Source organism: Symphodus melops, assembly GCF_947650265.1.
Source record: "Symphodus melops genome assembly, chromosome: 8".
In the NCBI taxonomy this organism is placed as follows: Eukaryota; Metazoa; Chordata; class Actinopteri; order Labriformes; family Labridae; genus Symphodus; species Symphodus melops.
This window is the reverse complement of record NC_136698.1, coordinates 24,163,505-24,181,658: the sequence shown is the minus strand read 5'-3', so window position 1 is coordinate 24,181,658 and position 18,154 is coordinate 24,163,505. Positions and strand designations below refer to the sequence as shown.

At 42.6% G+C, this 18,154-nt stretch overlaps 1 protein-coding gene across 2 annotated transcripts; it reads left to right on the top strand.

The window, feature by feature from the left end:
* Positions 1 to 960: 960 nt before the first annotated feature.
* hdlbpa (high density lipoprotein binding protein a) lies at positions 961 to 17,744 on the top strand. 2 transcript variants are annotated; one of them, XM_079350877.1, is made up of 28 exons: positions 961 to 1,067; positions 3,821 to 3,892; positions 6,330 to 6,444; positions 6,549 to 6,721; positions 8,629 to 8,844; positions 8,936 to 9,142; positions 9,240 to 9,455; positions 9,554 to 9,757; positions 9,838 to 9,945; positions 10,040 to 10,144; positions 10,676 to 10,754; positions 10,919 to 11,058; positions 11,154 to 11,258; positions 11,358 to 11,471; positions 11,953 to 12,039; positions 12,144 to 12,275; positions 12,372 to 12,590; positions 13,030 to 13,251; positions 13,354 to 13,572; positions 13,706 to 13,844; positions 13,946 to 14,097; positions 14,241 to 14,345; positions 14,444 to 14,578; positions 14,818 to 14,961; positions 15,166 to 15,345; positions 15,857 to 15,973; positions 16,063 to 16,203; positions 16,307 to 17,744. In XM_079350877.1, the coding sequence occupies exons 3-28, from the start codon at positions 6,369 to 6,371 to the stop codon at positions 16,394 to 16,396; spliced, it is 3,825 nt and encodes a 1,274-aa protein (XP_079207003.1). In that variant the 5' UTR covers positions 961 to 1,067; positions 3,821 to 3,892; positions 6,330 to 6,368; the 3' UTR covers positions 16,397 to 17,744. The 2 variants fall into 2 exon arrangements, with proteins under 2 accessions (XP_079207003.1, XP_079207002.1); XM_079350876.1 differs by having other exon boundaries at positions 9,551 to 9,757.
* Positions 17,745 to 18,154: the final 410 nt, after the last annotated feature.

Below are 18,154 nucleotides of genomic sequence, written 5' to 3'. Positions count from 1 at the left end.
GCAGCAGACTCTCACGTTCGGTATGTTAGTGGTTAGAAAACAACTGTAAAGGAATGGAAGGCTACCAGCGCTCCCTGTTTTTCTAGCTTGGTTAGGAAACTAGCGTCACCAATACATCACGAAGGGCCTCGTAGCTACACACATTTAGTGTTTAGTGAAAGATGTCTGGGGCCCAGTAGTTACATATTGTAATTTTTCCCTTTCTTCAATGTTGTCTCTGGTTAGATGCTGGGTGACAATTAGGTGTGACATTTATTTATTTGGATCCCCATCGCCCAAAACCTAAGTAGGAACTTAAAATCCATACAAATTAAATTATTAAAAGTCCAAGGCAGAGCAGAAACAGCAAAAAAAATAGAAATAAACAACACAATAACAGGCAAAGTACGAATTAAGAAGACCAAGATGAACCTTGTAAATCATAAAGGTAATCTCACATGTGCCAGTGTTATATATTTGCAATCAATTAAAAAGTTAAAAACAGTGTTGTACTTTTTGTTTGTTCTCAAAACACTGCATAGTACTAACTAAACAATGAGGACATATTGGCCTACACTCTTAAATATACTGAGTTGAGGATGAAGCTTTGCTGTATTTATCACAGCCATACCCAGCTTTTATTTTATTTCTTTTTTTTTTAAAGTGAGGCGTATCTATGTATGTTTTTATTTTATTTATTTTTTATTTTTTTACTCTTAATGTGTTTTTATGTGGAAAGAAAACAACTACACATAATAATTAAAAACGTGTCTGCACACTGTTTTACTCTACATGTTTTAAAATATATACATATATCCTTATTATGCCTCGAGAATAGCTGACAACACGACTCACACCTTACACATGCTTTGCATACACGACGACTTCACAAAGTTACACAAGAGCGTGTCACTGTTGGAAATGCAAAGAAGTTATTTGTAACCGGACTCTTTGACGTGACGTCGGAGGATATGATTGGTGGGCGGCTCTGCTATATATCCGTCAGGCTTCAATCCCACCTTCTCGCCAGTGGAATTTCATCTCAGCTTCTGCACCTTCAGGGCAGACGAGTACAACAAAAAAAATAAGTGAGTACCTCTGTCTGTGTTTTTTTTATTACATCTTTAATACATTTACATCACCCCGGTCTCTCAGTGAGATGTTAGCCTGCTGCTTGTTGGTGAGACAGCTCTGAATAATGTGAAGTTACAGTCTGATCTGGCCTCCGTGTCAGTTCTTGCTCAGCTGTGTGTGCCTACGTGGACTTAGCGAGCTACGAGAACAAACTGTATGCTAACATGATGCTAGCTAGCCTCGGCTCTACTTTTTTTATTGCGACCCCTGTTAGCATTGGCTCGATTGACCTAACAACATTAAAACGACCCCCTCCCCTTATTTAGAGACTGCGACAGATGAAATGTATGTTTTGGATTTGTTAGCTTAGTGTAATTAGCAGGCTGTGAGAGACACAGGCTGAAGTTGTGAGGAGCTTACACTGGTTAGCCAAGGAGCTACGTGTCACAGTCGTCAAAGTTTTTAGCGAGTTTGCTAACAGGCGACGAGGGTTATGGTGATTTTACTAGTGAACACAGCAGGTTTCCATAGCGGCACATCGATGTGATTAAGCATCTCACGTATCCAAAGATTTTAAAAATGTGAGTTTTTCCCCTCGATTTCTGCACACTTTGAATGGTTGTAGCCTGCACGACGGGCAGCTAGCTCCTGACTATGATGTGTCAGCTAGTTAATTAGATGTCGTGTTAGCTAGCGCTCACACTCACCTGCGATTTAAACCCCCATTTAATTTGGGATTTTGTTTTATTGTAACCTTAGCTCATGCGGTGGCTCGCGTCAATGTTAGGTTTTTAATTTTTTTTTAACCGGCCGAGATGAACTTGTTAGTAATTCACCTTCAGCTCGTACATTAGATAATAATGAGGCTGATTTAATCACGTCTCATCTCGTGGTAATTTTCTGTGGTCAAGGCTCGTGACAGGTCTGCAGGTGTTCATCACAACTGCACCAATGACGTGATAGTTTGTGCACCCCCCCCCCCCCAAAACAAACAAACAACACCTTGGCATCGATTTTTGTGTAATTAACATTTAATATACACACTGTCGCCTGACTCCTGCAGCTTGTAAAAAGACTCATCTGTCAGTGAATCGAAAAGGTTCAAATCATCAGTCATCACCCTAAACCTTAATATTATGTCTTTATGAAAAGTGGGGAAAAACTGTGGTAAAGGCCATCTCACATTAGAGGATGGTTGAGGGTTCGATCCCCTGCAGCAACATGTCCAATGTGTCCTTGCACAACACACTTAACCCCGAATTGGAGTGGGCTCACTTACTTCTGTTGGTCTCACTATATGGCAGCCAAAGTGCTGTACTGGTACTAAAATCAATCACAATCAATAAAACATAAAACATCAACACAATAATAACAAATCAAGACATATAGCACTGAGTAAACGAGTGGGTCTAGAAAAGCTCAAGTCCATTTACCTCACAGCCTAATTGCACTCTGTATTCCTTAAATCTCCTTGACTGTTGAACTTTTACACGTACGTCTATTTTACAGTGTTATTTTATTGTTTGTCATTACCTGAAAGCCTTACCAGCGACAAGGACTGCAAACAATATATGGTTATTATAGAGGTCCATCAGTTGCACTTTAATTAGATACAACGGTGCTGAGTTGAATTGTCCCTGACAAATAGACTGATAAATTAAATAAACGGCGTGATTGCAGCATCAGCTTTTCGTAGCATGGGTCTGAATTTATTGCAACAAGTAAACAAATATTCAATGCAAACGCTGATTTGTCACTCAGCAACGTGCACACATTTTACACTCTGATCAGTTTTATACGTTCAGATGAAACTCAAGCCATGTGTCAGCTCAGAGTTATTGATGCAACTTTAGTTGTTATAAATGCTTCATTTATTTTGTGTTATCAAGAAACATGTTTCAAGCTGCTTTTGCATTTATTAGTTTATTTCCATTTATGTCCTTAACATAATATCAAAAAAAGAGTCTGTGCGTCTTATTTCTCATGTCGCTGGACTTAAAGTTCAAAATAATGAAATTATAATTGTAAAATTCAAATATTAAATTTTTCATATTTAATCCTATAGAAACTCACGGTAGTTGTTTGGATTGACTTCCAAAAGAAAGACAAGATATTGTCGTATGACTTTTCCCCAGCATCGTTCAGACCTGAAGTGAGCATAAAGACGTGAGAAGGACTTCATGATCCAGATGTTTCTCAGTACACGCAATGTATGATCAGACGCGCTTTAATAATCACACAAGTCAGACACAGAGCGTTCACGTGTAAGGGAGCAATGACCAGTTAACCTGCTTCACTCGGCAGCTTCATCAATTGCCAGCTTTGTCCTTCTGTTTGACAACTGGGCAGGGTCCAATTATAGAAACCAGATGTTTGTCAAGGCAGACCCAGCTCCAGTGACACCTCATACTTGACTGGGTCTCGGTAATGATCTTCTTTGCATAGTATTCATTTAAATGCTAACTCTTTTTTGGATCATTTTGGTTGTCTGCCACGGCGGTCGTATTTCACTACCTGGTATTAAGAAATATTCAAATAAGGTTGAATCATTAGAGTTAAGCTTAGTAGGATCTCTTTCTATAAAACATGACAATAATATTTCAAATCCATTCTCTGTTCATTTTGAAGAATACAGTTGTCTCCTTTGTGTTGACTTGAGCCTACGGTAGCCTTTCTGAGTTTGTCCTCCATCTTTGTTTAAAACTTAAACCATGTGTGTTTTTTTTTCTTTAAGATTCAGCTAACCCCTTCTCTTTGTGGTCTCCAGGCAAAAGCTGGCAGGCTGACGGGAACTTGCTTCTTTACAGGACGGATTATCTGGTAACTGACCATTTAGCTGGTAAGTTCTGACAACTATTAGCATTGTGAGCAGTGACACTAATACCGTCTTAAGTCATTAGCAGCACACTGGTTTGTTCAGCGCACAAACCTCAGCTCGACAACTGACTTTGTATAACTGAAATATGATTAGGGTCCTCGAGGCAGAATCTTCTGCACTTTTGTCTGAGCAAGTTTGTGAAAATGTTTTTAAAACATTTAGCATGAGTCGATCTGTGCTCGTTCTTCTGCTTGTTTTGGCCGAAGGAAAGGTGTTGGATCTCTTTTTGAATGGAAGCCATGACATGAAAAACACCTCCATTTATTGTCCCAGTGTGCATCCATCACACATTGTTGTTCATTACAATCGGTCTCAAATTGAGAGCATTTAAGTAAAGGGTTTCCAGTCACTTAGATGTGTTGACATATGGATACAGTCTTCAGGACTGACTTAACCTCACGCCCACTTTGTCAATATATTTATGTAAGCCAAAGCAGAAAGGAGGGGTGGGGGGAAGCCTTTTTCAATGTTTTGTTAAACAGGCTAGAATACTGACAATCCTTCAGTCATTCCACTTCAAGAATCTGAAGTTTAAAAGAGTACACAGTCAGATAATGTAAGTGTGTAACTTGGTGTGGTACTGCAGAGCTCCAACACCTCAGTGAAGATGTCTCTGGCTTTGAAATGGATTTCATCTTGTGGACAAAACAGTCTTGACCATGATAACACAACTCTTCTGACAGCACATTACGTGGTTCTTCTTTTTTGGAGGGGGGGAGGGGCATAAAAAAGCTAAATCCAGCCAGTGTCTCATATAAAGTGTACATTCACTTCAACTGGCCACAGGATCGACGAACAGTAATGAGTGCAGCGCAGCCTTCGGTTTATGAAGCCTGACAAGGAAGAGGCCACTGAAGGGGGGGGGGGGGTTTGAAAATGTGTAGGGGAGGGAGAAACAGCTACCATCTTAAAAACTTTACATGAATGTCCTGCCATTGTTCCTCGAACGAGGGGAGTAATAGTATGAGCCAGCTCTGTGTGAGATCTCTTAGCAGGCTTTCAGATGAACTTCAGGCATGCTTGGGGCCAAAATCTACCCGAAAACTCTTCACATTCTTCTGCTCTGGTCGGCCAGAATTTAGCCTTCTCTGCCAGCCAGAAAAGCAGAGCAGTGACTCCTGATTGTTGTATTAAGTTTCAGTGACAATATTTATTGAACTCGGATATGACCGTGTCTGTTTTGTCTCTGTTTTTTAGAAACGCCATAGATGGGAGAATTGGCTCCGGTTTATTTCTAAGAGGTTGTTCTGGTTTAAAGATCCTACGCAGGGGCATCTGGGTTTCATGTTGTTGCTTTAATCCTCTCCAGCGTGGACATTCAGAGGGGTCATCAGGGGAAAAAAATCCTCTTAACCTCAGAGTACACTCGCTTAGAAACGCTTCACAGACGAGCACTGGACATAGACAGTCGAACAGAAGTCAAACTGGTTTCATCTGGAAGACAAAATGTCCTTGAGCAGCCACCCTGCCCACACCAGTGTTTTCTTTGTGCTGCTGAGAAGTATCGCTTTACTCATCGCCTCAGCACACAGAAGAACAGAGGAGAGTCCCGCTTGTTGTCACTCCAGCATGTCAGCACCGAGGCACATGCTTTCTTTTGATAAAGGGAGATTAGATAATGCTTAAAATCCCAAAGTCCACTGATGATAATACCTGAGCATGTGACCCTTTACCTTTCAAACATGGCTGCGTTTCTCTAGGTCAAGGTCGTCTTTATTGTCAATTTTTCAACATGCGCTCAACGTTTCTATCTCGTACTCCATGATCAAAGTTAACACGGACAGAATCTGAATATACAGTGATGACAGTAAATGATGTTATCTTAAAGGCAATAAGAATGATTATCACATGGGAAGTTGCCTTATCAGTTTACAGTCAAAACCTCATGAATCTATTTTTAATGTAACAAGCTTGAAGTAAACAATGCTTCCACTGTGATTTTTAAAATAATGAAGGGCACAGCATGTCGTTGGCTGACTGGGTAACAAATGTGAAGTGGTCACCTGACTTATTGCACAAGAACAGCAGGAGAAGCCAACGTGTGTTGTCCTTTATGTTTGGTTGAACACTTTTTAACGCCTCAGATCTGCTTTGACGGGCGTTTCCGGGTTTGGTTTGGTCACATGTGACTGTCACTGCTCGTGATGTAAACAAACAACCTCACTGATGTCAAAGCTTTAGCATTCGCTCGCTTGTGATTGGTCTGTTGCGGTATGTGACATCATGCCTTTCTGACCCAGCCCTTTCCGATAATAGACAAACGAGAAAGACGAGAAATAAAAAATAGAAACCTCTTAAATGGCTGAAGTGCTCCACCTTCAGCAGAAATAATGACTGTTAGGAACTCTTCACTGAGGCTTGAGGAAATGTGTTTAACGGATGTCAACTTTCTTTGCAGTGGCACACTCGGACTCTGTGTTAACGTGGGATTTCGACCATGAGCTCAGTCGCTGTACTTACGCAGGAAAGCTTTAATGAGCACCGCAATGGGCTCATGCCAGAGCAGAGTGGTGGTGAGTACTTCTGGTTTTCATGGCTTTGCTGGATTTGTGAGATTGTCATCACGGCCGAAGTGGACTCCAATATCTTCTTCTTTTTTCCTTTTGTCTTTATGTAGCTGCCGCTGTCGTGGCAGTAGCACCTGTTGCTGTTGAGGAGGAGGATGCCCTTCCCACCTACAAGGACGCCTTCCCACCTCTGCCTGAGAAGGCGGCCTCACCTGAGGGGACCCAGGACACTGCCAACGCCTGGACCAAGATTCGTCCCATCAAGTCTTCTGTTATCACCCAGGTAGAAGATTTTCAAAGTTACCTCCAAATATTGTTTCAGGAGTATTTTCACATCCACCTCTTCAGGTGGTGGTGGTGTCCTATTTTTACCCAGAATACTGTTCACCAAATCCCACGTAACATCTTTCAACATGTTCAATAAAAGGCTCAGTCCAGATATCTGGAGCTCTTCACTGGACTTACAGACTTGATGAGTGTTGACCCAGTCCACATGGATCCTTAAGCAGGCTTTCAGACCTTGAGCCGGGGCTTGAACATTTCATCAAACTGAACTGAATTTATTCCAAAACTTTCAATTCAATATAGACCGAGAATTTTTTTTTAATTTGCCAACCGTGAAAAACGACAACAAATGAATTTATGAACATATAAAGTAATACTTAGTTCAAGCGTTATGTGAATCATGTGTGCCAGAAACAATATTCCACCGCACAGAAGAACAGATGAAGGAGACTGGTTTTTATTTTATTATTATAGCTGTGAGAGCTTTGACAGTTCAGCCAATATTTGCGGTTGTGGAAGTGGCCGTAGGAGCAGGAAATCTAAACTGTTCACTGCCCTGTCTAATGTATTCAACCACAGTTAATGGAAGCCCTGTTGGTGGACGAATTGATGCGCGCGTGTCTGACGTGGTTCTCTCCTTGCTTGGCGATTAGGGCCTAATGCCTCTTCTCCCCTCACAGGTGTTTCTAGTTAATCTGGCTGATTAGACCTCTGCTTAGGCTGGAGGAAGGCCGAGGTGTGATGGGGAATTACACAAGGTCACCAGACTAAACATGCTAAGATCTGACAGGGACGCACTATTCGATGCAAGCAGAGAATTCAAATCATCTGAGCTGATGCACTCAGGCGTTACCTTTTAAGAAACGCAAACGAGGGAATGCCAGGATTAAAGACGTGTTCAAGCTGAGCGTCTGATTGAATATATTTCATTAAATTCTTCATAGTCAATATAGGATAACTTTTGGTTCATAATTAATGAAAGATATGTGGTTCAAGTTCAGCTGTATAAAGTCTGTGATCAGGTGTCACATGTTGGTGTGGTCCATTTTAATGAGGCGCAAGAATAAAAGAAATTTAACTGTGGCCTCTAAATGTTTTATGCACTGCTACATTTCACTTTACGTTCTGCGTCAGTGATTAAAAATATTCAGTAACAATATATTTATTCATGCTAATTAGAAGTGTACTGGCTGCTTATTAGTCACGATTAAGCACTTATTTTCATGTACAATAAGATCATTAAGAGTTAAAAAGTGAAACACTACGACCTCAATGACCTCCTTATTTCTGCCTGTTGTTGAACAGGGGTAATGATCTTAATATGCTTTGCTCAGTATGGCCCTTTCGAAGGTAGAAGAATGAAGATCATAATTCATGTACAGCTTCCTAAAGCCGGAGGTTCACCCTTGTTTTGGAACAATCATTTTTCAGTACGGGGATTCGCCTCACTGTAACGTTTCCTCCTCTCTGCCAGTACGTCCACGTCCGTCATAACCGCCGCTTTGAACGGTGCCCAAACTGTATCCACTAACTCCCCTGCGTGCTGTCATTGTCTGGGGGGGGAAACACACCAGAAATATCCCGAGTCAACCAAAACATGACAGTCCTGGTATAGCACAGGGTCCCTGCAGACAGTCACGTATGGAGGCCAACAGGCCATGATGGAGGGGCATCACTTTAGTCTGTATTTTATTTTTTAGGGAAACAAATACTGCCTGGTCGTTCAACCTGCTAGACTCTCAGTGAAACCTCAGTTTGATCTCCCTTCTTATCCTTTAATATGTTTAAATGGCCAACTTAACTATTTGTTTGCCTGCTGTATTCTTGTGTAGGAGGAAGTCCTACCTGTGTTATTGCACTTGTCAATCACATTCATTTTCTGTTTTGTTTGGCCACATGAAATAGGTTTTCCATGTTCCACTAGAGGAGCGCAAGTACAAGGACATCAACCAGTTTGGGGAAGGAGATCAAGCGAAGGTGTGCGTGGACATCATGCACAAGACCGGAGCCCATCTGGAACTCTCCTTGGCTAAAGATCAGGGTCTCTCCATCATGGTGTCTGGAAAGCTGGATGCTGTGATGAAGGCCCGCAAGGAGATCGTGTCCCGACTGCAGACTCAGGTCAGGAACTCTCTCATCTTCATCTGATTTAGAAATGCATCAGGGATCATGAGCTGCAAAGAGTTCTGACTGTACATTTTGACCCCAACAGGCCACAACTACTGTTGCCATCCCCAAAGAGCACCATCGCTTTGTCATCGGAAAGAATGGGGAGAAGCTTCAGGAGCTGGAGCTTAAGACCGCCACCAAAATCCAGATCCCACGACCTGACGACCCCAGCAACCAGATCAAGATCTCTGGTACCAAGGAGGGCTTGGAGAAGGCTAAGCATGAGATCCTGCTGATCTCTGCTGAGCAGGTAGTGTGGCTCCCCATGCAGATGGACAAGCTACCGTTTCTCTGAGTTTTGCCCCATCAGTCACAGAGATATTCCGCTTTTTTTTTTCTTCCTTTAGGATAAGCGTGCTGTGGAGAGGGTAAACATCGACAAGGTTTATCACCCCTTCATCACCGGCGCCTACAATAAAGTGGTAGGAGAGATGATGCAGGAGACCGGTGCCCGCATTAATGTCCCCCCTCCAAGTGTGAACAAGACGGAGATTGTCATCACTGGGGAGAAGGAGCAGGTGGCCCTTGCTGTGACTATGATCAAGAAGATTGCTGAAGAGAAGGTAGGATTATTCCAGGCTGTCAGTAGAAAAGTTTGAGCTTAAGGCTAATTCTTTAATGTTTGTGGTCCCTGATTAACGTCCCCTGGATGTTTCAGAAGAAAAGTGCCACCACCATCGCAGTGGAAGTGAAGAAGTCTCAGCACAAGTATGTGATTGGCCCCAAGGGAAACACCCTGCAGGAGATCCTGGAGAAAACTGGTGTCTCAGTTGAAATCCCACCATCTGACAGCAGCTCAGAAACTGTCATCCTCCGTGGGGAGCCAGACCGTCTGGGTCAGGCCCTCACTGAAGTTTATGCCAAGGTGTGAATTCTTTTATATCTAAATAAATGATAATAAAAATGTGATGAGGCGTTACTTAAAGAGCATGTTTCCTTTGGCAGGCAAACAGCTACACTGTTTCCTCGGTCACAGCTCCTTCTTGGCTTCATCGTTTCATTATTGGCAAGAAGGGGCAGAACTTGGCCAAGATTACTCAACAAATGCCCAAGGTGAGTTAAATGATGAATTCCTTCAACATAACACTTGAAATCCCCTTTTAATTTTTAATTTAACTTTTCACTTTCTTTTTTCTTTTTCTCACAGGTGCACATCGAGTTCACCGAGGGAGAGGATAAGATCACCCTGGAGGGTCCCACCAAAGACGTGCAGATGGTGCAGGGCCAGATTGAAGTCATCGTTACAGATTTGGTGAGTGATGAGTGACATGAGTCACTGAAAGATTTTAGTTACCCAGACAGAAATGGGTGTCTCGATGTCATTGTACAAAGATGTATCAAAAGGGTGCCTCAAAGTCGTGTAGCTCTGAATTGGTGTAGCTGCACACTCGATGCTTTATCCTTCATGTGCAGCTCCACAGAAATCTAATGACGCATCAAAGAGCTGCAGACAACAGCTGTGATTGTCTGCTTCATAGCTGTGCATTGAAACTGCAAGGACACTGTGTTACAGGCTCTTTTCTTATTCGCTGCTCTGACCCGTTGGCTTCTATAGAAAGCTTCAACTCCACTTGTGATTGCTTTTGACAGTGTCTGTCAGTGTATTATGTTTGCATGCTTTCTACATCCTTTCAGTACTAGTACTTCAGTGAAATGTATTCAGCAATCATGAAGTCCAACATTCGCTGTTCAGCCTTTAGTTCATGATGAATGCTTACAACACGTTAAGATTAACACTATGCACTTCGATGATTTTGATGTTTTCTGTTCTTTCTCCTCAAAGGTAAGCCGCATGGACTACACTGAGATCAGCGTTGATCCTAAATTCCACAGACATCTGATTGGAAAAGGAGGCGTTAACAGTAAGTATCATGTTAACTGAAGTTCATCACGCGACATCTGCATCAGAAGTTTCATGATAATTGCACGCTGCCTTGTCATAATCACAGTCCTCGTTCGTCACTGTCGGTTCCTTGATGGCACACGGTTACTGTTACACTAATAATATGTATGTTTTTATTTCTAGTTAACCGCATCAAAGAGCTGCACAAGGTGACTGTCCGTATCCCTCCTGACAACGAGAAGAGCAACCTGATCCGTATTGAGGGGGATCCCCAGGGTGTGCAGGAAGCCAAGAAGGAGCTGCTCGAGCTGGCGTCACGCATGGTAACTTCAAGCTGGAGTTTTACAGGCGAGACGCTGTAAAGGGGTGCTGAGCCTTCGTTAATTCTACTTTTCCTATAAACCTTTTTCTCTTGCAGGAGAACGAGCGTACAAAGGACCTGATCATTGAACAGCGTTTTCACAGAGCCATCATTGGCCAAAAAGGGGAGAAGATAAAAGAAGTGCGCGACAAATTCCCAGAGGTCAGTATGAAACTGTCAAGTGTTTGCAGGCATATTATCAGTGCTGGTTTGTCAGTTCTCAAGTTAAACTATCATCCCTTATCATTCAACATGTTCCAGGTCATTATCAACTTCCCCGACCCAGCACAGAAAAGTGACATCGTCCAGTTTCGAGGCCCACGAACTGAGGTGGAAAAATGTGCAAAGTTCATGCAGAAGATAGTGGCCGACATGGTAAATCTTTGACATCTCAATAGATGTCGTTTTTTTCTCTGTATGTGTTTTCTGATGTAGCAACACACGCAGGCAAATGATTTTAATAAACCAAGATTCAAGATTTTTATCTTATAAGGTTGATTTTTATTTACAGATCCAGTTAAATGTAATGACTGTTCCACAGAGCCATGCAATTAAAAACACTCTAATATTATATTAGAACAGATGTTTAGTCAATTGTGAAAATATATATTATAAAAAAGAAATGTACAAAATTTAAAGGATATTGAAGTGTCTATGTGCAGAGAGTGTGCATGCATGTCACAGTTCCATTGTGTGATGTTGATGTGGTGCTATATTCTGACCTGAGGGGGCAGCGTTTACAGGCAGCCTGAGGGAAGAAGCTCTTCCTGAGTCTAAATCTGTTAATAATAAAATACTGATTTGGCATCCTTGTCTACTTTTTGATTGTTAACTCTCCCTGATTCTCTTTTGTCAGGTGGAGAACAGCTTTTCTGTGTCCGTGCCCATCTTCAAGCAGTTCCACAGAAACATAATTGGAAAAGGAGGCTCAAATATCAAGAAGGTAAGGTCTATGAGGTAAAATTTATGAAAGCAAGTTAGGTCCTCAGGCCGTTAGACATCGATTTGACCGTTTTTTATTTATTTATTTTTTGCTGTCTTTTTTAGATTCGTGAGGAAACCAACACAAAAATTGATCTGCCTGCTGAGAACAGCAACTCTGAGATGATTGTCATCATCGGAAAGAAGGCAAACTGTGAGGCTGCAAGACTTCGCATCTTGGCCATTCAGAAGGAGCTGGTAAGATCCTGCATGCATGTGTACTGTTTTATCCAAAGTTTCTCAGATGGATTTACATCTTGTACATATGCTGAGTTAATATCACTTTGTACACAGGCAAACATCGCTGAGTTGGAGGTTTCAATCCCCTCTAAGCTGCACAACTCCCTGATTGGAACAAAAGGCCGTTTTGTGCGCTCAATCATGGAGGAGTGTGGCGGCGTGCACATCCACTTCCCCACTGAGGGCTCAGGGATTGATAAGGTCACCATCCGAGGCCCCGTCGAGGAGGTGGAGAAAGCCAAGCAGCAGCTGCTCGCCTTGGCAGAGGAGAAGGTCTGTTTAAAAGTCACTAATGATGATAAAAATGAAATTCAGCTGCCCTCGCTAAACTGGCAGCCGCTTGACAGGGACAAAGCGGGAGTGCAAAAAAACCCCGAAAAGAGCTGCTTCTGTAGCTCAGTGGTTGTACACAACCACATGCTGAGAACTTCTTTCAGCTGTCGGAATGTAAACCACGCTTTCTGCATAGCTGCTGTCTTGTACATGGAGGGGAAAATTTGTTTTGCCTCCTTCAAGATTAAATTTATTTAGCCTCACTCCAGATTAAATCACGTTAAGCCCATTAAAACTTAAAATGACTTTTTTTTTATTTTTTTTAATTCTGCTGAGCTTGGAGTGACTTTGAAATGATAAATCCTCCCTCTGTGCTTAACATTCTTATTAAGGTTGACTTGTAATACATTTGTTGTTTCTGAAATACCTTTTTCTACAGCAAACTAAGAGTCACACTGCCGAGCTGCGTGCAAAGCCAGAGTACCACAAGTTCCTCATCGGGAAAGGTGGTGGAAACATCCGTAAGGTTCGTGACAGCACCGGGGCCAGGATCATCTTCCCCACCGCCGAGGACAAAGACCAGGAACTCATCACTGTGATCGGCACTGAGGAAGCAGTGCGGGATGCCCAGAAGGAGCTGGAGGAACTCATTAAGAGCTTGGTAATGCCCTCGATATTAGTGTAACAGTGAAAGAGGCAAATATCCAACCCATCTTATTCAGTAATGCCGGGAGTGTTAAACGCATTTACCCTCTGCTTACAGGACAACGTGGTAGAGGACAATATGGCTGTTGATCCGAAACACCACCGTTACTTTGTGTCTCGCCGTGGCCAAGTCCTCCGGGACCTTGCTGATGAGTATGGAGGTGTGATGGTGAGCTTCCCTCGCACAGGTTCTCAGAGTGAAAAGGTCACCCTCAAAGGAGCCAAAGAATGTGTGGAAGCAGCCAAAAAGCGCATGCAGGAGATTGTTGAGGACTTGGTAAGTAGAATCAGGTTTCTGTTTTGTTGATTTTTAATAAATGTTACTTTTTTTTTGTCCTTTCTCTATAAGTCAGCTTTAAATTTAACCAATTTCTCTTTTTTCTCTCCCATTTGAACATTTTCATTTCTAGGATGCTCAAGTGACGATTGAGTGTGTGATCCCTCAAAAGTTCCACCGCTCTATCATGGGTCCCAAAGGCTCTCGGATCCAGCAGATCACCAGAGATCACAATGTACAGATTAAGTTCCCAGAGCGCGAGGATCCACAAGGTAAACGTAGAATCAGTATGAATCCTTAGGAAGGGAGTCCTTTTTTTTTTTTTTTTTGAACTTGTTTTGCTCATCAGACTTTGAATGATTAACTCTTGCAGCAGCACCTCCTGCAGAGGCCCCCGTCCAGGAGAATGGAGAGGCTAACGGTGAAGTGAAGGAACCCGTTGATCCAAGTGCACCCAAAAAGTGCGACGTTATCGTGATTTCTGGACGTAAAGAGCGCTGTGACGCTGCTGTGGAGTCTTTGAAGGTCAGTGTTCATACCTAATGTTCAGAGAATAACTAAATTAAACAACCTGGTCTATTTTGTACGTTATTGTTGGCGGTCCTTTTTGGAGCTTAATGAATGTATTGTAACAGAGCACTTGATCCTCATGCGTCTCCTTTCCTCAGGCCTTAGTTCCAGTGACTATTGAGGTAGAAGTGCCTTTTGAGCTTCATCGCTACATCATTGGACAAAAAGGAAGTGGAATTCGCAAAATGATGGATGAATTTGAGGTACGTGTCATACAGACTTTGTGTTGGCAAAGGGTTACACGAGCTTTTCGATTCTGCTGCTAACTATACTATATGATGGTGTCATGTTTTGTCTTCAGGTTAATATTCAAGTGCCTGCTCCTGACCAGCAGTCGGATAAAATCGCCATCACCGGCTTGGCCAACCACCTTGACCGTGCCAAAGAGGGCCTCTTGGAGCGCGTCAAAGAACTGCAGGCCGAGCAGGAAGATCGGGTTAGTATTATGTGCAGCCTTGAATGTATCCGTCCACTTTTCTATGGGGGAGCTGTTGAAGCAGTGTTGATGAGTCACAAACAATCCTGAGGCAGCTAGGCTATCACCCACACTGTAACCTTGACTGAGAAGACTATTTAATTATTAACTTTTCCCAGCAGCAGTAGTAGAAGTCTGTTCAAGTGTCCAACATACTCGATGTCTAATCCAGAGAATTTTTAAAATCTCCCCGTCTGCAGGCACTAAGGAGCTTCAAGCTGACCATCACTGTGGATCCAAAGTATCACCCCAAAATCATTGGCCGCAAAGGGGCCATTATTACAAACATCCGCACTGAGCATGATGTTAACATCCAGTTCCCCGAGAAGAATGACGAAAACCAGGTATGGTGCTTTTGCATTGCTAATTAAAACACAATGGTTGTAAGTGCATGTTCACCATCAGCACAGCAGGTGGTGCTAAATATCTTCTTTAGCTAACCAGTGTCCCCTTGTGGTAACCATAATTGAGCTAGCTATTGTCATAGAAGCTATGGCAGAATAGACTTACAGAATGAATGAGATGCATGTGCTGCTGTTCGTCCACAGGATCAGATAAGTATTACAGGGTATGAGCACAAAGCCATAGCAGCACGAGATGCCATCCAGGCTCTTGTTGATGAGCTCGAAGAGATGATCTCTGAGGACATCACCCTGGACAGCAGAGTCCATGCCCGCATCATAGGAGCCCGCGGCAAGGGCATCCGTAAAATCATGGACGAGTTTAAGGTGAGTCACCCCCCCCCCCCCCCCCCCCCCGAGGTATTTGACCATTCAACAAATGCCTGTTTTTTTTTTCTTATTACAGATTTATTGTTTAGATTATTGGATGTATTAGTCCCATGTCTTTCAGTTTTAAAAAAAAAACACACGAAACAGATCAGTGCCATTCCTCTCACTTTCATAATATTTGCTGTAGTTCAAATCCACTGGAGTTTATTTGGCGTTTTTCCTTGCAAGTTCTTGGCTCAGACACAGGAGATTCCTTGACGTCTGTAGATGACTCCCTGCTGTTTCAAGAGATGGGGATTATAATGTGGGGTCAAGTTACAACTGTTAGTTGTTCTTACTTTCTGTAGGTGTTTAAGGAGGAATGGTAAGGCATCCCTGTATGACAGGTCAAGCTATTTGCCTGAGCAGATAACATGCATACCTTTTGATGGAAGCAGCCCTGTGTCCCCTGATTGGGTGTTCTCGTCACTTCCGGTATTTGACATGACTTGGTGTTTCTCTTTTTTAGGTTGATCTCAGGTTCCCCCAGAGTGGAGCTGCAGACCCGAACATTGTGACAGTCACAGGTCGCCCTGAGCTTGTGGATGAAGCCATCGATCACCTGCTTAACCTGGAAGAGGAATATGTAAGCTTCGTCTCCACAAACAAGTTTAACTCGTTAACATTGAAAGTGCCAAAGAGCCTGTGACATTTACCGTTTACTTATTTTACCAGATGGCAGATGTTGTGGAGAATGAGGCAAAGATGGCCTACATGAGACCTCATGGGGGTAGTGCTTCCTCCATGGATGAACAACGTGGACCATCCAAAGGCTTTGTGGTGAGGGAGGCTCCCTGGGCCACAGGCAATGAGAAGGTGAGTTTTTTTTTGTTTGTTTTTTTTACCCACAAGCCTTGCGCTGTTTGAAATGAAAATGGGTTGCACCTTACTTTCCTATTCTCCCTTTCTTCCACTTTAGGCCCCTGATATGAGCAGCTCAGAAGATTTCCCCAGCTTTGGAGCCCCAGTGGCAACCAAGTCCTCTCCCTGGGGACCCAAGCGCTTCTAAGCCGTGCTGCTACAGATGGGCCTGAAGTGAACCGGACACAATCTTCCCCTTCATTGTTCCTTCTCCTGACCTGGACTGACCGCTGACCCTAAAAGTCTTCAGTTCTGAGAACGTCATCCTTCTCTGTGTACTTTACCCGGTCTGCGCCTGCAGAGTCATCAGTCTAAAAGTGCTTTCAGATACTGTAATTGACTTGTGAGCTTTGTATCTGCATTAAAGAAACTGTCCTACGCTTAAAGAAAAAAGAAAAAAAAAAAGAAAATGTGACAGATGTTGCGGTTGAGTCTCCAGTCTGTAAAAGACTGACATTTATGTGTTGATTAGACCTGACATTTCATTGTGGTTTGAACTGTTATACCAAATTTAAAGGTGGCCAGACATCTGTTTTTTTCGAGCTGCCCTTATCTTAGTTGCCTTAGCAGGGTGGGGGAAAGGGATTGAATTACTGCTGGTGACATGTCCAGACATGATACCTGACCATCTAGGGGCCAGCTGTTTCAATAACCCACCCCCTTTCCTGCTTTTACTCATGTAGCTGAGTGAAATTTGTCAGTCTTTAGCCCTCAGGCTCTCTGTAGTTGTTGTCCTCTGTCACATCTTTCCATTTGCTTAGCTGTGCTTTAGTGGATATGGACTGTAGTGGCACGTACCTTGTAGCCTTATGAAATGGTATACTTTACTAAGGGGGGGGAGGGGGAGCGGTTTCAGCCACTGCAGAACGGCAACACACTCAAACTGCCAGACGCTTGGAGATCATGCCAGTACTAAATGTCTTACAACACTAGGCCTAGAGCTCCAACGTATCAAACCTCACACTAACTATCGAATGAACTCTTTTGACATTCAAAAGTAAAATCACTCTACAAAAAAATGACTGTGCGTTTATGAGCAAAACAGCAGACCATCTTGTGCCAACTATCTGTCTAGTGATATCCTGTTTCTCATCCTGTATCGGGTCAGTGTCCAGTCCTTTTGTCTTCCAGTTGCTATGCAGATTGTTCTGTTACATAGCAATGGCCCTTTTTATCAGCCTTACAACTAGAAAGATACAAACCAGATAGGGATGATGTCTAGGTGCATTTTAAATGGACAACTGGAGGGTACGTTAAATGTTCCTTTGAAAGCTCTTGGAACATTCATGCCCCCCTCAGTTATTGTAATTACTTTAATTTGCCAGAGGAGTGCAGATTTAGCTTGCTAGCTGCTATTCAACATCTAGCATCAGTCTACCTTGGTTTATATCTTCCTAGCATTGAACGAAAGATTATGCAAATACCATTGAAGTGAACGGTTATGGATGACACTGGAAAAGAAATTGTCCAAAAAGTCAATAAAAATTGAAAATCTATTTTGCTGTGTATCTGTCTTTTGTAAATGTGCTCACCCATTTATGATGCCATCTTAATGACTAAAAATACATTCATATTTGGCTTAATAGCACAGCTGGAGTGTCATACTAGAGGAGAGGTCATGGGTCATGTCCACAGATAAACTGTTGGATGAAATTATCAGGTTTAAAATTCTCCATTTATTGTAGGTATGTGTCTTAATGAGTCTGTGATTGGTTTTTAATTTAATAAAGAACAGTAAAGAAGATGAGAGATTGATTCCCAGCATTTTGCAGGCTGAATGTACTGTTTTCCACTTTAAACAACTAGAGATGGTTAAGACATAGTTAAAAGAACAACACTTTGATTCAACCTATTAATTGTAAAGTGCAGTTATAGTTGTCAGTCACACACCTTAGTCGTGTAAAGT